This window comes from Gymnodraco acuticeps, unplaced genomic scaffold (genome assembly GCF_902827175.1).
Source record: "Gymnodraco acuticeps unplaced genomic scaffold, fGymAcu1.1, whole genome shotgun sequence".
Lineage (NCBI taxonomy): Eukaryota > Metazoa > Chordata > Actinopteri > Perciformes > Bathydraconidae > Gymnodraco > Gymnodraco acuticeps.
In genome coordinates, this window is record NW_022991100.1 from 12,501 (window position 1) to 31,493 (window position 18,993).

An 18,993-nucleotide genomic window follows, 5' to 3' on the forward strand; every position below is an offset into this window, starting at 1 on the left:
GAGACTGAATGTGAAGTCGTGGCCTCAGCTCTGAAGTCGGACCCCTCCCATCTGAGATATCTGGACCTGAGTGAGAACATCAATCTGCAGGATTCAGGAGTGGAGCGTCTGAGTTCTGGACTAAAGAGTCCAAACTGCAGACTGGAGGCTCTCAGGTCAGTTCACTGACTGCACTTCATACAGATCTGTTTGTGTTTATGATTTTCTGAATTTGAACAAATACAATGTTATTTTTAATTATTCCATTTTTGCTAACGGTTGAATATTTATCAGAATAACAAAGAGAAGGTGAGTGTGAGGGAGAGTGTTTGCAGGGTTCCCGCAGGTCTTAAAAAGTCTTACATTTGATCAACAAAATAAAAAAGGTCTTAAATATGATTTAGAAGGTACTCAGGTATCTTTGAATCTACTTAAAAATACATATGGGGAAGTGTAAGTTCAACCGTATTTGGTTGGAAAACATCGAATTTAGTGCTTGGTTGAAACCAGTGGAGGGGAACGTGTTTGAAGCCCGCCGCACCTTTTGCAAACAAATGTAGCGTTAGCTAGTGCAGCAGCTCCCGCAACAACATCAGGGGGACCTCCGGGCGACGTTTGGGTCTACGTCAACTGCACACACACACACACACACACACACACACACACACACACACACACACACACACACACACACACACACACACACACACACACACACACACACACACACACACACACACACACACACACACACACACACACACACACACACACACACACACACACACACACACACACACACACTTTTTGTTTAACACAGTTCTGTACTGTTATGCTGTTGTGTTCAGTCATCGTTCTTATGTTGAACGTGAATACATTTACTTTAAAAGTAATTATGGGACGTATTTCTTCTTTCATAGCAATTTTCCTTCATACTTTCTTGCCGTGAAATAGGTCTTGAATTCTATTCAAAGTGTTCTTAAAAAGGTCTTAAAACGGTCTTAACTTTGAGTTGGTGAAACCTACAGGAACCCTGTGTTTGAGCTTCCACAGACTCACCCTGTGCTCCAGGAGCAGACCCGGCGCCAGAACAAATCTAAAGGGAGGGCATGTGATTTTCATTGGAGGGCACACAACACCGTCACGTGCTGCGGGCCTGCGGCACAATATCAAACAGCAAGGCCAACAGCATTGCGCAAAGACGCACACTTATCGCAAATACATACACAAATAAAGGGCAACATAGAAACCACTTTGAAACATTGTGTGCGTGGCAGCACAGACACTGGTAAATCACGAGCAAGGCACACTGGTTAAGGATGGCAGCTTCCTCGTCGTTGCACTCCGAGAGAAATAGTAGAGACGGAGACGATGAGCTGCTGTTAGTTCTATTATGGCATTGTGCATGTCGTGAGAGGTGTGTGTTGCTGTGTGGGGAATGCTTTCCATTATTGTGGTCAACTCTGCATCTTTGTGCAGCGTATACTCAAACAGCAATAGGAAGAGCCCACTGCCTGACTCGGACATGCTGTAGAGTCACCTCTGAGAGGGAGTTGGTTGACAGCTAAAAAAGCTATAATATCAACGACAGCTGACGTAATAACGGCTCCGTGCAGCTGATCTGCACCAAAGTACTAATTTCCTTATTTGTTTCCTCGCGTATAATGTGAGCATTCTGTCAAAAATTCTCTCTCTCTCTCTTCCCTCTCTCTCTCTCTCTCTCTCTCTCTCTCTCTCTCTCTCTCTCTCTCTCTCTCTCTCTCTCCTCTCTCTCTCTCTCTCTCTCTCTCTCTCTCTCTCTCTCTCTCTCTCTCTCGTATCTCTCTCTCTCTCCACAAACTCTCACATGAAATGTGTTCTTTTGATGCGGCATTTCTTAGCAGTCCTTTATCAGTCTGTAATGTGTGTTTCCAGTCGCAAAAACCTTTGACAGTAAAAGCCGCATCAGATGAAGACGTATTTACTTTAAACTGTCTCCAGGGGAAACAAAAGGCTGCGTCTGCTTTTAACGGATATTCAAGCCATGATCTGTTGTGTACCATGCAGCGGCAAAAGTGCGCTTCTTTCCTGAAAACAATCTCCCTGGAAAACGATCCAGTTTCACCTGCTTGGGTTTATTAACCCCAAGATCATCTGGGGCTGTTGGTCTTTGAGCGGTTGCTGGCCCAATAGTACCTGTTGATGTGCTGCAAGGTAGCGTCTGTAGTGTAGTAGTAGTAGTAGTAGTGTAGGCACCGGCACGGAGCAGGAGGAGGAGGATGCTGGCGGGTGTGGTACAGGGTGTGGCAACGCATGTGGTGATGGTAGGGGCACAAGGAGCTGTGCCTCGGAGGACAGCGTTGGTGGCGGCCGCCTTGATGAGTCAAGGATTGGGCTCGCTAACTCAGCCCCGGGGTTTGCCGAGGTCAAGCTTGTGACATTAAGGCGTGCTGCTGCAACGGTAGGTGCAGGGTCGCCAGCTGCTGCATCGGCTGCAGTTCTTTCATCGCTATTTCGTTTTAATAAATCCTTAGACCTTTTGAGCGAATTTCTGATGTCCATTGTGTAATTCAAACATAAATGGGAGTCTACTGAATGCACAATAAACAATAAACAAATTCAGAATTGGCGGCAGAGTGTGACGCTGTGATTGGTCTTTAAATGTGGACGAATCACAAATCACAACAGACACATGAATTTATTTGACGTAGCCTGCGATTTTTTTTGTTTTAGTTACTATTTGACATCACATATATCGTAGCATAAAAGTTCCCAGTTTATTTATAATAAACAATTTAAAAAAAAAATGTTTATAAATAATAAAAATCGTGTTTATTGTGGGAGAACAAGAATGTAAAATGGGAGGGCCTACCCTCCCTTGCCCTCCCACGGCGCCGGGCATGTCCAGGAGTCAGTGGAGATGCTGTCAGTACTGAGGAGCTGTGAGGGAGAGGAAGGAGTTGTTAAACATCTGATCAAAGTTAAAGTTCCAGATTATCAGTGGATTGTTTCTGCATCATCTCTGACATTAAAACCCTGTTTGACTTTGAACAGATTATTAAACCTGGAGTTATTTCCAACAGGAACATTGTTTTCTAAAGTTACATCATGTTTTCTTTATTCAGACTGAGGGGCTGCAGTTTGTCAGAGATCAGCTGTTCTGCTCTGATCTCAGCTCTGAAGTCCAACGTCCATTTGAGAGATCTGGACCTGAGTGACAACGATCTGCAGGATTCAGGAGTGGAGCTGCTGAGAGATCTTCTGGAGAGTCCAGACTGCAGACTGGAGACTCTCAGGTCAGTTCACTGACTCTCTGTTACTGCTGGAGATCTCACATGTTCACTTTGTAACTGAACCTCATTTATATTCATTAATAACTAACATCCATAAAGAAGCAAGGCAAGTTTATTTATATAGCACCTTTCAACACAAGGCAATTCAAGGTGCTTTACAAAAATGAAAGACATTCAGACAAAGGCATTTAAAAACAGTAATTAAAAAGAAAAGATAATAAAAGCAACATTAAAAGAAAAAATACATGAATAAAAAGTACATGAATAAAAAGTTACAGTGCAGTTTAAGATATGAATAGTTCACACAGAAGTTCCATCTTACTGATGCCTTTCTTTAAGGTCTTTCCGAACATGAGCTGTGTACGCTTTCAATTAAAAGTAAATGTCCTTTTATTCATTTCATTTTTAAGAGTATGAAGTAAGAACTGCAGACATACATCTTGTCTGTTTCTTAACATGTTAAACCCCATGCCCCCCCCCCCCCCCCCCCCCCCCCCCCGGCTTCTTAACATTTAACAACCTATTAATGTGTCATACCCACTTAACGGGAAGACACTCAGCTACCTGACAATATGAACAATTTTTACCGAAACAAAACACAACTCTAACGCTGAGCGTCTGAATTAGCACTAAGCAAAAGAGTGCTCACGCACTTAGCACATAACTCACGTTAGCGATCTTTTATACTTCATCGGATCTGCAAAACAAGATATCATCTGAAAGCTGAGATTCCACAGATTCCAATGGTATAAGTATCATCACTGAGCGACCAAAACTCGCGGCAGCGAAGGCGAAACCAGACAACACACAACGTAGCTTCACAGGGCCAAAACGGCAAATATGTCTTACCTGTTGTTTTCTGATTAAAACGCATAAAATGCTGCTGAAGGTTAATCCAAAGTGTCTGTGTCACTTTGAAATTATTACAGATAATCCATCTTTAAAGGTCCCATGTCATGCTTTTCCGGTTATTACCCATCCCCTTGTGTGTTATGAAGGTTTTTCTGCATGTGAACGGTCTGCAAAGTCACAAACCCTCAAAGTACACCCTGTAGCGAGTAAAACTCTAACACAGAGAAGACCTGTCTATGCTGCCCCAGAACGCCTCATTGGAGATTTCTCTTTTTCCATCTGTTTCTTCCGGGAACCAAAATGGACCAATCCATGGAGCTCCTCACACACCAGGATCCCTTGGCGTCACTATCAAACGCAGTGGGGGGACCTTTAGCGTACATTTTCAACTAACAGGGAGTCCCCATTGACTTGCATAGAGCTCCCTGGTTGGTAATAGACGAGTTGGGATGGTGGAGAAATGCTCTCCGCAGACCCATTCTCACAACGTTTGTAAACCTTTTTTTTAATCAATATCAAGCCACACTTATTGTTTTAACATCGGCTGTGAGTGTTTGTGTGTGCTCAGGATGAGTTTCGCACTGTCTCGCTGTATCGCCGACCCGGAAACCACACCAGTAAGCCAGCTCACTGAGCAGTGAGCCTCGCAACGTCCCGACCAATCAGAGCACAGTGGGCTCACAGGGGGGGCAGGAGCTCCAACAAGCCGTGTAGGACAGAGAGTGAATACACAGACTATACAGAGATGCTGTATGAGAAACCAATGTGAGTTTGGAACATTGAACAATGTGAATCTATTCTAGTAGACCTCAACAATGGAACTATGATCAGTAGGAATGGCCACGACATGGGACCTTTAACATTTATGGCAATAAGCCTAGTTTTCAGAGCGTAACATAGCTTTCAGTTTGGGCAAGCTGCGTGCGCATCACTCCTCAATGTTAACGTGTAGGTGGATTTAGGATCCCCCCTCGATTCTATTGGCTCTAACGGTTAAAAAGAGGTGTCAATCACAAAAATCGACCAATGGGTTCCAGAGAAACGGCAAATCCACCCAAATGACCCCAGAGATGGGGTTCTTTATCTAAATCTCTCTAAAAAGGTCAAAGGTCAGTTGTTTTGCATCAATCTTGATACAGGGTACTTATTATATGTTATAGTTTGGATTCCTAAAGCTGTTAGTCTACCATCCCATCATTCAAGGGTGGTTTTCACTATAAGTAATGTGTTTTTTTTGGACGGACACAATAATTTACATTTTTTTACTATGTTCAATACTGTAAAATAAAAAAAATCGATATTGATTCTGACTTTTTTCTACATCCAACTCACAGGTTTATCATTGCTTTGAGAAAAAGATTATTAATTTTCCCCTTTTAGAAGGAAAGATATGGTCATATGTTCTGGGAATGTCATTTTCGAGCCTGAGACCTGAAAAACAGGCTCAGGGCTGAACAGGTTAAAGGAACTATAATAGATGTTGGTTGTAAAAAGTAAATCTATGTTTTTAATATTTAGTAAATGATAACGTCTGAATAAAGGTCATCTGAAGTTATAACTTCAGCGTAAAGTCAACTTTATCATGTAAAACTAATATATATATTAGTTTTACATGATAAAGTTGACTTTACGTTGTTATTGTTCCCATTCATTTCAATGTTGAGTAACACATCTGATTATAAACGGATTTGTATCCCCATCATGTTTTCTTTATTCAGACTGAGGTGCTGCAGGTTGTCAGAGATCAGATGTTCTGCTCTGATCTCAGCTCTGAAGTCCAAACTCCATCTGAGAGTTCTGGACCTGAGTCTCAACGCTCTGCAGGATTCAGATGTGAAGCTGCTGAGAGATCTTCTGGAGAGTCCAGACTGCAGACTGGAGACCCTCAGGTCAGTTCACTGACTCTCTGTTACTGCTGGAGATCTCACATGTTCACTTTGTAATTGAACCTTATTTATGTTCATTCATCACTAACATCCATGAAGTAGTAAATGTCCTTTTATTCATATTTCATTTTTACGTAGGCCTACTAAATGAAGAACCGCAGACATACATGTTGACTTTTTCTTAAAGGAACTGTGTGAGCACCTCAGCTCACACACAGGTTAACCCAACCTGGTCTCACCAGAATGCGTGACTCCACCACGACTCCTTAACCCCGCATTGCGTGGTGGAGTCACGAACTTTGCTACATTTACGTGTCTGCACCACGCAAACAACCCTAATGTAAAGTGAATGAGGCTCTTTTGTCGTGGTGCACACACGCATTTCTACAACGTCCAGCAGTGAGCTTTTATTCTATAAAACGTTTTTAAAATCTACTTTATAGCTTGTAGTAACTCACGGGAGGCTTCTTTTATTTTATTTGTATTCATAATAATTTGTATTTTTCGTCAGAATGTATTATGGTGCATTAGTTACGATTCTTTGTTCTCAAAAAACAGTGCATTGTGTGTAATACAACTGTGATTTTTATTAAATTAGTTTAAGGAAGGCCAGAGCTTCAGCTGTGTCAAATAGATTGTTCCCTTTAGTTAACGTTTTTTAAAAGAACATTATATTCCTATTTGATCATGTCCCCTTAATTGTATTACGGAGAGCAATGTGAGCATCCATTCCCATTGGATAACGGAGGATTTTACACCCGGAAGTAAGTATTCTCCTTACTGTCGATTGGTTTTACAGTGATATCTGCACTACTCATCAACTCAAACACACCAGATTATCCTTGTTGATTACACAACATTGATTGGTTTAAATTGTGTACAATGCTTTTGTATTTTCCCCCTTCGATTCAGAGAAACAAATATTTGTTCAGAGTTTAGGATGGCAGAAGACACTACACTACCCAGAATCCTCAGCTATCGTTTGGGACTACACCATGTGCTTTGCTTGACAAACCCCGTGATTTGTCCTCAAGCTCTGTGATTGGATGTTGGAGTGGCAGTGCGTGAAGTTTACACCGAGCGTCAAACAGAATTTTGAAATGGAATGAAACCGATCGACGGCACACTATTCAAAACAGGAATCGAACGTGTCCTACACCCCCCCCCCCCCTTAGGTCACAGGCTCCTCCAACAGTGCAACACAATAAAACAGATACACAGAAAACATAGTGCAAGTCAATACAAAAAGAGAAATAGTAAAAAGTAAAATAGTCCAATAAGAGTCTATACAAGTGATTGGAATATGATATATTAAACAAATCATTTTTGAGTAGCAGCCAGATTAATGCTAAGGATGTTATTTCAAAGTTCAGGTGTTTAATAGTCTTATGGCCTGTGGGATGAAGCAGTCCCTGAGTCTGGTGGTTTTAGTCCTGATGCTGCGGTAAGATAAGATAAGATAAGATTGTACTTTATTGATCCCAATTTGGGAAATTGTTTTTGTTGCAGCAGGCATTTTACAATAAAACAAAACTACAAATAAACAAGAATAGAAAGAAAAGAAAATAGAAAATATACATGTTGAAATAGAAAATATACATGTAGATATTATATATGCAAATATATATATTCAAAAATATATGACATATGGAATATTAAATATTGAACAGATTATATATGTGTAAAATGTACAGCGAGGTTTTATTCCAAGAGAAACTATGGAGCAGCGAGTTCTCTCCTAGCCAGAGGTGATTTGTTGTACAGAGTTATTGCAGTGGGCAGGAATGTGTTCCTGGATCGGTCTTGCTGCACACGTGGAAGGATCTCAGCTTCCTCAGAAAATAGAGTCTGCTCATCCCCTTCTTGTGCACAGCGTCAGTGTTGATCCTCCAGTTCAGCCCATAAGTGCACTCCCAGGTACTTGTAGTCCTCCACAACAGCCACATCCTCTCCTAGAATGCGGCTGTTGTGCCAGACGGCAGCAGACAGAACAGTTTGTGGCTGGGGTGATGGGGGTCTTTTATAATCCTGAGGGCTTTCTTTAAGGTTAACCTGGTATTTTTACTCCACTACATTTATTTTAGTTACTTTGCAGATTCTGATTAATGATGGGAAATATAAACAACCCTTAAAGCAGACTTTAGTTACACCTGAGTAAAATTCAGGGAAGGTGATTGTCAAGTGCCAACAATCAGGAGAGATATTTGATAGTTAGTGCTTTAGAAGACTAAACATTTATCTGCAGATCCGTATAAAGTATATTCATTGCTCGTTATTCTCTACTAATAGGTCATTAAAAACTGTATATAATTGCTATTTTGCACATCCCTTTCAAGATTTCAAGATTTTCAAAGGTTTATTGACAGGGGTGCACATAACTTTTTTGCCCTGGTTCTCAAAGGAGCACCTGGAGATGTTGCTTGGTGCTCATCCTTAAAATGAAATAAACCGTAACATTTGAGGGGGTCTTTATTTGCCAGACACACGGCACTGAACACACATGCAGAGGTGAACACAGAACACACATGCAGAGGTGAACACAAGACAACATTAGCACGACCAGTAATCCTATAAGCTGTCATCACTACCCTCCTGACTGTTCTCCTCACTGTCTTCCTCTCTGTCAGACATGGTAGCTGATGATGTAGGCCTACTTCTTTCTCTCTGGTTGAGTCTGCGATTAGCTGCTGGTTTTGGGTCGAAAGTCTCTGTTGTCATCTTAGACAAGTGGATGTAATCAAATAAGTATGTGAACATAACCAATAACCTACCATAGCCAATAACAAATGAATGTAACTTATTTTATTGATGTTGTTCATTCATATCTTATTTTACCTTAACATTTATTTATTTATGCATTTTTTTTTATCTCTCCAGTTTTTAAGGATATCTTTGGTTACTGTCCTATAGTATACATTGGAATGATTTCAAATCTGTTTATCCCAATAATTATAAAGGAGTGCCTTGAATATGTGTTTACATAAATTGTGATCAAAACGTTTGAGACCCACTGAGATAACTTAGACTAAAGTGAACTATCTAAACACTCAGAGTCCTTTACCTCACTGAGCTGTAGTCATCAGCCTCTCAGTCGGACTGGAGAGAGCTCTCCACATTATTGTAGAAACATCTTCTTCTTATATCCGTTAGAGCAGCTAGCACCAGATTCTAATAACAACTGCGCCGGAACCGGTGCACCCTCCTTCTCTCCCTCGCTCCCTCGCATTTTGGCTGTGAGCTGCGGTTGCCAGATAAGCCAACATCCCCCATCACTTACAGCGCCCATTGTACAGGGCAAATGAAACGTGTAACCGGGGTGAAAAGGGTGTTACATCTACTTAATTATGAATGTTGTTACATCAAGACCGAAAATTAGGATGAGCCCCAACGGTCAAAAATGTTTTTTTCCCTCCCAGAACTCCCAGCGCAGCGCCTCCACAGATCTGGCGCCCTAGGCGAATATCTATAACGCCAGTGCTACGGGCCGACCCTGAGTTCATATGCAACTCGCAAATGTCTTTCTCTCTCTCCTCTCTTCTCCCTTCTCTCTTTTCTCTTCTCCCTTCTCTCTCTTCTCCCTCTCTCAATGTTGGTACGCAAATGCGCCTTTTTTTCAAATGACCCGGTGCTCTTTTTTTGGCGGAGGTGCGCATGCGCACCTGCGCACCAGTTATGTGCAGCCCTGTTTATTGACATATCATATACACAACTACGGTGTAGTTATGCAATGAATGAAAAACTTGGGTCACAGGTTCCTCAACAGTGCATTACAAGACATCTATCAATATGTGTGTACCTCCACCATTAAACTGTCAAATTCTGCACATTTCTAATACTATCTACATAAGAGTATAATTCATATGTATAATATCAGTTAAAATAAGTGCTTCAACATAGTTAACATTGCAGGAAAGCAATAAATTAGACGTTAAGTACTTTGTCAGGCTTAATATTTATCTGTAGATAGATACCCCCAAAGCTTCTTTCTTATTTAAAAGAAGAACTTAACCTAAAGTATTCTTTGATGTTTAAATAAAGCCTTATTAGTTTGTCTGTTTTGCACATCCTCCTATCAGGCACTAAACTGTTTTATTCTAGATATCATTTACAGTATCTTCTTGATATTTTCTATTCTATATTTATATCATTGACCTTCTACTTTCCCAATATTTTGTATGGACTCTTAATATTTAAATGTTTTCATCAAATATAACACATTCAAAAGTGCTTTTCAAAAATGAAAGACATTAAAACCTGTTAAGCCCCAAGGTCCCTACCGGCGGGTACCCTTGTTTTTTTTTCTCACGACACTGTGTCTCAGGGAATCTTAATATTTAAGTACCTATTAATGTGTTATACCAGATTAACGGGAATAATCTCAGCTAACTGACGATACAAACCATTTTTACCAAAACAAAACACAAGTCTCATAAGAAGCATCTAAATGACCTGAGCGAAAAATGCTAACCTATTACTGCACCGATAATCACTCATAGCTCCCTTATTACTTATCCTAGGTGCACATCTAACACATCGTTTATGATCGCAAGGAGACACATAATCTAACGGTGCCCACCTCAATACTGAAAGATACAAACTCGCGACGTTATCAACAAAAACGTACATCAAAACAAGTGGCGCTAGGTAGCCCACAACGCTAACATGGCTTACCTTCGTCTTTGTCTGGTCTAAACTGGTCTTCAATGGCATTAAAACGACAAAAAACGATGGTGTAGTTAATCCATAGGTTAATCCAATGTGTCTGTGTCACTTTGAATGATTTCTGATTATCCATGAGCAATACATCGGCTTTTCGGTTTTGAGATGTCAGACCTAGAGACAGCTTCACTCTGGAGCAAAACTGAGTACGCGAAGCCCCCACCTTTTCGTTTTGCCATGTGTGTGAGTGGGACAATTCCCCTTTGATTCTATTGGCTCTAATGGTCAGAAAGAGATGTCACATGTCAAAATCGAAGAAGGGGGGCCAGAGATAAGGAAAATCCACCCAAATGGCCCCAGAAGTTTTTTGTTGCTAAATCTGTCTAAAAAGGTCAAATATCACTTGTTTTGCATCAATCTTGATACAGGGTACTTATTATATGTTGTACTTTGGATTCCTAAAGCTCTTAGTCTACTAACCCATCATCCAAGGTTAGTTTTCACTATAAGTACAAAATATATTTTGGACGGACACTATAATTTACAGGTTTTTACCATGTTCAATCTGAATTTTCTTTAAAATAAAAAACATCTATATTGATTCTGACTTTTCTACATCCAACTCACAGGTTTATCATTACTTTGAGAAAAAAGATTATTAATTTAACCCTTTTAGAAGATATGGTCATTTGTTCTGGGAATGTCATTTTCGAGCCTGAAACCTGAAAAACAGGCTTAACAGGTTAAGAAAAAGGCATTTTAAACAGTCATTAAAAAGCAACACAATCTTCCTGCATTGCAATTACTCTAAACGTGTAATAACGTGCTTTAACCAGTAGGAGGTGCGGGTTAAAAAGCTGTCAAGTGTACAGTGTTAACAAAATAAAATATACTGTTGTTTCCAGTTTAGTTTACGACGGATATATTTAGCTATTGTTTTAATATTTGTAACACAAAAGCGATGGAAAAAACCCACAGCAACACAGAAAATATGATCTTAACATGACCCAGCGGTCTAGTAGTTTTTACTACTAACTTTATTGTGAAATTCAAACTGAACGGTAAAAGAATAGTTTCCGGTCTATTCTGAGCCCGATCTCTGTAGATAAATAAAAATAAAGAACTACGACAGATGTGTATCTTTAATGCAGCCGAACCATTTATTACAATGCATTCATGTGATGACTTTCAAAGAGTAAAGCAAGCACTGCTGAATAAAGTATGATTTTATCTTTTACGAAACGTTTTTTTCATATGGAATGCAGTTGGAGGTCAACCAATCATAGAACTTGAGGCAAAGCGGAACAATAGCTGAGGATTCTGGGTAGTGTAGTGTCTTCGGCCATCCTAAACTCTGAACAAATATTTGTTTCTCCGAATCGAAGGGGAAAATTACAAAAGCATTGCACACAATTTAAACCAATCAATGTTGTGTCATCAACATTGATTGACACATTGACTCAAACACACCATAATCTGGTGTGTTTGAGTTGATGAGTAGTGCAGATATCACTGTAAAACCAATCGACAGTAAGGAGAATACTTACTTCCGGGTGTAAAATCCTGCGTTATCCAATGGGAATGGACGCTCACATTGCTCTCCGTAATACAATTAAGGGGACATGATCAAATCGGAATATAATGTTCTTTTAAAAAATGTTAACTAAAGGGAACAATCTATTTGACACAGCTGAAGCTCTGGCCTTCCTTAAACTAATTTAATAAAAATCACAGTTGTATTACACACAATGCACTGTTTTTTGAGAACAAAAAATCGTAACTAATGCACCATAATACATTCTGATGAAAAATACAAATTATTATGAATACAAATAAAATAAAAGAAGCCTCCCGTGAGTTACTACAAGCTATAAAGTAGATTTTAAAACGTTTTATATAATAAAAGCTCACTGCTGGACGTTGTAGAAATGCGTGTGTGCACCACGACAAAGCAGCCTCATTCACTTTACATTGGGGTTGTTTGCGTGGTGCAGACACGTAAATGTAGCAAAGTTCGTAACTCCACCACGCAATGCGGTGTTAAGGAGTCGTGGTGGAGTCACGCATTCTGGTGAGACCAGGTTGGGTTAAAAATGGACAGAAGGATTCAGGGTTAACATAGGTGTTTATTGTCCAAATACTGCCAAAATAAAAAGCTCCTCCAAAACAAACGGGAGGCTGTGCGGAGGCTTAGTCATGCATCCGTGGTCCAGATGTTCTCCCAGGATCCAGCCTACTGCAAGACCGACCAGAACCAGGTTACCTCAAGCTTTTATTGAGTGACTGATTACCTGATTCTGATCAGCTGTCTGGTCTCCGGCCGAGCCACTACCATCACTCCAGCAGTCGGCGCTCTAACTACACCCCACAGCCACAAACTGTTATAGATGTTAGCTGTGAAAAGTAAATCTGTATATTTAATATTTAGTAAACTATAACGTCTGAATAAAGGTGATCTGAAGTTATAATCGTTTTACAGGATAAAGTTTACTTTTTGAAGTAGACAGATTTTTCTGTTCCCATTATAAACAGATGTTTTCTTTATTCAGACTGAGGAGCTGCAGTTTGTCAGAGATCAGCTGTTCTGCTCTGGCCTCAGCTCTGAAGTCCAACATCCATCTGAGAGATCTGGACCTGAGAGAGAACGCTCTGCAGGATTCAGGAGTGGAGCTGCTGAGAGATCTTCTGGAGAGTCCAGACTGCAGACTGGAGACCCTCAGGTCAGTAAGGGGTCTCTGCTGGTTCAGCAGTATTGTATGAAACACAGGGAGGTGTTTCTCTCACTGGGGAAACAGATCAGTGATGTTACCCACTGACTGCAGGCTCTCTCATTCTTCCATCAACTAGAGAAGGCCAGCTGGAAATGCAAAGCCACGTTTAGTAAGTAATCAACTTTCCACCAGACATATGGGGTTTGACAGAAGAGTGGAAAAGGTAGTCTGTGTTTGATGGGATGTTTTTAGCTCCTTGACTAATGACTGTTACTTCCTGTCATGCAGCTGAGAGCTGTGGCAGTCAGTCGTAGTGTTTGCAGAGAAGATATGATGGGATGTAAAGCATGAGATCAGGACTCTGAAGCTGACTCAAAGAACAAACACTTATTTTAAACTGGATCATAACTGTTGGATTGTGTTCATCCCTACAGGATCAGAGATGATGAGACGATCAGAGCCAAGATCCAGAAGACCTGTGAGTACTGAATATCCTCCATTCATCCAGATATGAGACTCTTTGATGGAGCATGTCCTCAGAGGAAAACAACACTCTGGTTTCTCTCTTCATCATTCTGGCTGTTTCTCTTTGTTCATCATCATCATCATCATCATCATCATCATCATCATCATCATCATCATCATCATCATCATCATCATCATCATCATCATCATCATCATCATCATCATCATCATCATCATCATCATCATCATCATCATCATCATCATCATCATCATCATCATCATCATCATCATCATCATCATCATCATCATCATTATTCTCTCTCTCCTCTGTGGTGACAGGAAGTGAAGACAGACTGAAAGGTGAGAGGTCGTACCAACTGAAGTTTATTTATTGAGGTTTCACCACTGAATAAAATGTAGTTATTGCTCAGAGTTTTTCTGGGATTCCAGACGAATCTGCAGCTCAGGTTTGATTTGTTCTCCGTTCATTTATTACGGGGCGAGTTTGAGACGTAAAGAGGAGCGTGGAGGCATTTTGGAAAATAAAGAAGAAGGCTGCAGCTGATGAGAGACTTCCTGTTAGCTCTCCTCAATATTAAATGAAGTGACAGTATATTTTCCATCCATCTTCCACCTCTGATCTGGAGTCAGGTAGCGGAGGTAGCTGCTCCAGCAGAGAGCCCCAAACTTCCCCTTCCCATCAGCCAGCTCTGACTGGTGGGTCCAAGGAGCTCCCAGTCCTGTGTGGAGATATAATCCCTCCACCTGGTCCTGGGTCTGCCCCTTAGTGTCCTTCAAGCCTATGTGCGTGGATCAACTCTAGGGAGGCGCCCAGGTGGCATCCTTACCAGGTGCCTAAACCACCTCAACTGACTCCTTTCTACGCGAAGGAGCAGCAGCTCTACCCCCGAGTCCCTCCCCATGACTGAGCTCACCTTATCCCTAAGGGAGATGGCAGTTACTCGGAGGAAACCCATTTTGGCCGCTTGTATCCGTGATCTTCTTCTTTCGGTCATGATGAAGTGAGGGTAGGAATGAAGATGGACGGTAGCCTTTGCTTTCTGGCTCGGCTCTCTCTTTGTCACAACTGTGCGGTAAAGCGACTGCAGTATAGCTCCCGCTGATTCTCTAACCCATCTTCAGTCCATTGTTCCCTCAAGACCCCGAGATACTTGAACTCCTTCACTTGGGGTAAGGACTCATTCCCTACTTGGAGTGGACAGTCCATCGGTTTCCTGCTAGGTATTAAATACATGTAGTGGATTAAAAGTAAAAAGCAGCATTAAATGGAAGTACTCAAGTAAAGTACAAGTACCTCAAAAGTACAAGTACCTCAAAAGTGTACTTAGTTCCTCTCATGGTCTCTAAAGCTCTCCCAACATATGCAGGTTAGCATCCGGCAGCTTCTATGTGCTGGGGACCCGTACTGTACATTTCTATCATCAAACTCTGGGCTCCTCAACATGTGTGGGTTCCCAGCAGGACTCTCTGAGCTGCAGACACATTCTTTCTGTGACTTTGTTCCAGATATTTGGAGCATAATAACTGAAGCTGTTTCTCCATGTTCAGGAACTCCCATCCCCCGAGTCCTGCGGCAGGAAGCGCTCCTTCTCTCCAAGAACTCCTGGAGCCTGCAAGCTGGTCCAGAACCAGAGTCCCAGTGAGGAGTCCAGCCAGTCTACCTCTCAGAGTTCAACTAAACTACAACATTATTAAAGACCATGTTTAAAGTTAAAAAAGGATGCTTTCAGACTGAATCCAGAAGTTTCTCCAGCTGCAGTCAAAGCAGGTGCTACTCCATCCCTGAGAGTGGGACCCAGGAACTCCTCAAAAACACACCTGGTTGCTATCCTGGCTCCTAAATGGTGGAATGAACTCCCCATTGACAGCAGAAACTCTGCATATCTAGACTGAAAACGCATCTATTTCAATTGTACCTTGGTAATTAAGCTATTGCTGGGGGAAAAAAGCACTTTTTTAGTTACTTTAGGCCTTTTAACTGATTCACCTGCACTAACTATGGAACGATCTTGTTTGAAGTGAATATATCTGCACTTTCCTTTTTGTTTGGAGTTTGAACCTTTATGATTTTTGCACTTATTGTAAGTCGCTTTGGATAAAGGCGTCAGCTAAATGACGTGTAATGTGAAATGTAATGTAATGACAAGCCAATCACGTTGCAGGGTGACATTGGACAGAGTGACCTAATGAAAGTAAGGAACAACCTTAAATGTTTTTATTTTACTCCTTAACAGTCCTCAACCCTTTATTTACATCCGTCGCTCAGCCATGTTGTCATTGTGGCTTCTTCTGCTGCATTACTGTATACACAACGTGAGAAAGCAATAGAAAGCATGGCGTGTTTTACATGGACTCAATAAGATAGAGATCTATTTGAAAAGACGTTAACTGTAATCTATGAGTGGGCAGCAGGGCCGATGTTAGCGCTACAGCCAATGTAACGTAGCTATTACTATTGTTACTGATATCGGTTGAGGTATATCAGGGTATATTAGCGCAAATGTACAATAACCAACATTATGATTATTTATTAACTGCTAATTGTAACGGAGCCGTTCAACGAGTGTGTATATGCAAGGTTTCACAAAAACAATCATCATGACCTATTGAATGTATGTTCTTGATATATTTTGCCATTATATGACTGTGCTTCTCAAAGTGTGGTCCGTGAGTATATTAGTAACATTTCACATCTTAAATAAATAAATACATTTAAAGGGGACCTATCATGCAAAATGCACTTTTGTACGTCTTTTATACATGAATATGTGTCGCCGGTGTGTCAGGGAACTCACCAAGTGTCAGAAAACACAACCCTCTCTCTTTTCCTCCATACCCAAATCTCTAAAAACGGGGCTGCAACGGATCTGATACAGACTGATCCAGATTTGAAATTGTCCGCCTATATGGGGAATGAGAGGTTGGGCCACGGCCGGCCATTGCCGCTCGAAAGAGACGCTGTAGTACATATGACAGGCCTGTAAGTGGCGCTGTAGTCTGCCACAAAAGCAGCGAAGAAGACTTCCTGCGCATGGTTGCCATGGTTGCCATGGTTGCCCTTCTGTTTATTCTCCGCTGTGGCTCTTTTTCTCCCTCCCCGAGGCAAGCACAGTAATTCTCTCCGGTTTGCCACCAGCAGATGACAAACACTCACCTCTCCGCCTCTTCCAAAGGACGAGGGGACCGTGCGGCAGAGTTTCAGTTCGCCGGTCAACATGTCCGTTAAAGTTGAAATCTTCCGGACAAAATTAGAAAAGTGCCGGTCAAAGGTCTTCTTTGTTATTTATTGAGCTTTAAAACAAATGAATAACGACTCTATATAATAATTAGGGCTGTCAAGTTAATAACGCGTTAACGCAAAAAAAAATTAACGCCACTAAATATTTTAGCGCGATTAACGCATGTGTATTTTTTGTCCTCGGCCGCCCCGTAGTTTCAGAGCGCATCAAGTTTAAAATACCATCTTCAAGTTGATGTTGACAGCCCCGCTCCTGCCGCCCGCTTGTGGCAGACCACACTTCCACGCTCACCGGCAGGCACCGACTGGCCATCTGGAGGACCGGGAGGGTGTGTGTATGTGTGGCTCGAGCGAGGCATACCTTACGTGTATTGCTGTTGTTAGCATCTGGTGCTAGCTAGCTACTGACTGGTTTTCGGACCCCCCCAGACCCCCCCAATAAAGCAAAACTGCACGTTTCAGAGTGGCCTTTTATTGTGGCCAGCCTAAGGCACACCTGTGCAATAATCATGCTGTCTAATCAGCATCTTGATATGCCACACCTGTGAGGTGGGATGGATTATCTCGGCAAAGGAGAAGTGCTCACCATCACAGATTCTTTCAGAAATGTGTGAACAATATTTGAGAGAAATGGTTATTTTGTGTTTATAGAAAATGTTTTAGATCTTTGAGTTCATCTCATGAAAAATAGGAGCAAAAACAAAAGTGTTGCTTTTATATTTTTGTTCAGTGTAGTATGTGGAATACTTCTACGTCCCTTACTTATAGAGTTTGCTAAACCAACATCTTGATCCAACCTAGAATTAGAGTAAACCTTTGTTGTGTATTTTGGGATACTTTAGAGATCTAGATTTAGACTCTATAGCAGGGGTCTCCAACCTGTTTTAGGATGAGAGCTACTTTTACTCCTTTACCTTTGTGTGCTGTTTGGGTCTGTGGGACCTCTAGGGGGGTCCTCACCTCCTCTAGGGGGGTCCTCACCTCCTCTAGGGGGGACCTCACCTCCTCTGGGGTCCTCACATCCTCTAGGGGGGTCCTCACCTCCTCTATGGGGGTCCTCACATCCTCTAGGGGGGACCTCACCTCCTCTGGGGTCCTCACATCCTCTAGGGGGGTCCTCACCTCCTCTATGGGGGTCCTCACATCCTCTAGGGGGGACCTCACCTCCTCTAGGGGGGTCCTCACCTCCTCTAGGGGGGTCCTCACCTCCTCTAGGGGGGACCTCACCTCCTCTAGGGGGTCCTCACCTCCTCTAGGGGGGACCTCACCTCCTCTAGGGGGGTCCTCACCTCCTCTAGGGGGGACCTCACCTCCTCTAGGGGGTCCTCACCTCCTCTAGGGGGGTCCTCACCTCCTCTATGGGGGTCCTCACCTCCTCTAGGGGGGTCCTCACCTCCTCTATGGGGGTATGTACCCCCGGGAAGATGTTTTTTTAAATGTTGAAGTGAAATGCATCAATCTGCTGCACTTTGAGCACAACATGAATTTATGGACACAGCTCTCAACACTCAGATGAAAGGGATCTGTATACTTTTCAATTATCCAATCATCTTTAGAATATGATCACAACCAATAACAAATCATTTAAACTGGATTATTCTTATCTTATGTTACCTAGTTAGCATTCTTTCTTTCTATTTATGCATATTTTACTAATCACTCCCCTTTTACACTGTTTTTTTTACTGTCCTATAGTAGCCTACACATTGGCATGATTTATTACTTTATTTTTTACACCTAGGCTATATTAAATAGACAAAGGTGTGCTCTCTCTTGCTCTCTCTCTCTCTCTCTCTCTCTCTCTCTCTCTCTCTCTCTCTCTCTCTCTCTCTCTCTCCTCTCTCTCTCTCTCTTGCTCTCTCTCCCTCTGTCTCTCTCTCAGAGGCTGTGTGCTCCTCCGTGGCGATGAC

At 41.8% G+C, this 18,993-nt stretch overlaps 1 protein-coding gene across 1 annotated transcript in view; it reads left to right on the plus strand.

The window, feature by feature from the left end:
- LOC117560158 (protein NLRC3-like) overlaps positions 1 to 16,567 on the plus strand; it is a gene marked incomplete at its 5' end in the record, with an annotated part of 23,260 nt that extends 6,693 nt beyond the window's left edge. Inside the window, 6 exons of the mRNA XM_034236965.1 lie at positions 1 to 155; positions 3,084 to 3,254; positions 5,822 to 5,992; positions 13,198 to 13,368; positions 13,794 to 13,837; positions 15,394 to 16,567. The exon at positions 1 to 155 is cut by the window's left edge and continues 22 nt beyond it. Coding sequence (XP_034092856.1) covers positions 1 to 155; positions 3,084 to 3,254; positions 5,822 to 5,992; positions 13,198 to 13,368; positions 13,794 to 13,837; positions 15,394 to 15,395 — 714 coding nt within the window. The remainder of the gene's footprint in view (positions 156 to 3,083; positions 3,255 to 5,821; positions 5,993 to 13,197; positions 13,369 to 13,793; positions 13,838 to 15,393) is intronic.
- Positions 16,568 to 18,993: the final 2,426 nt, after the last annotated feature.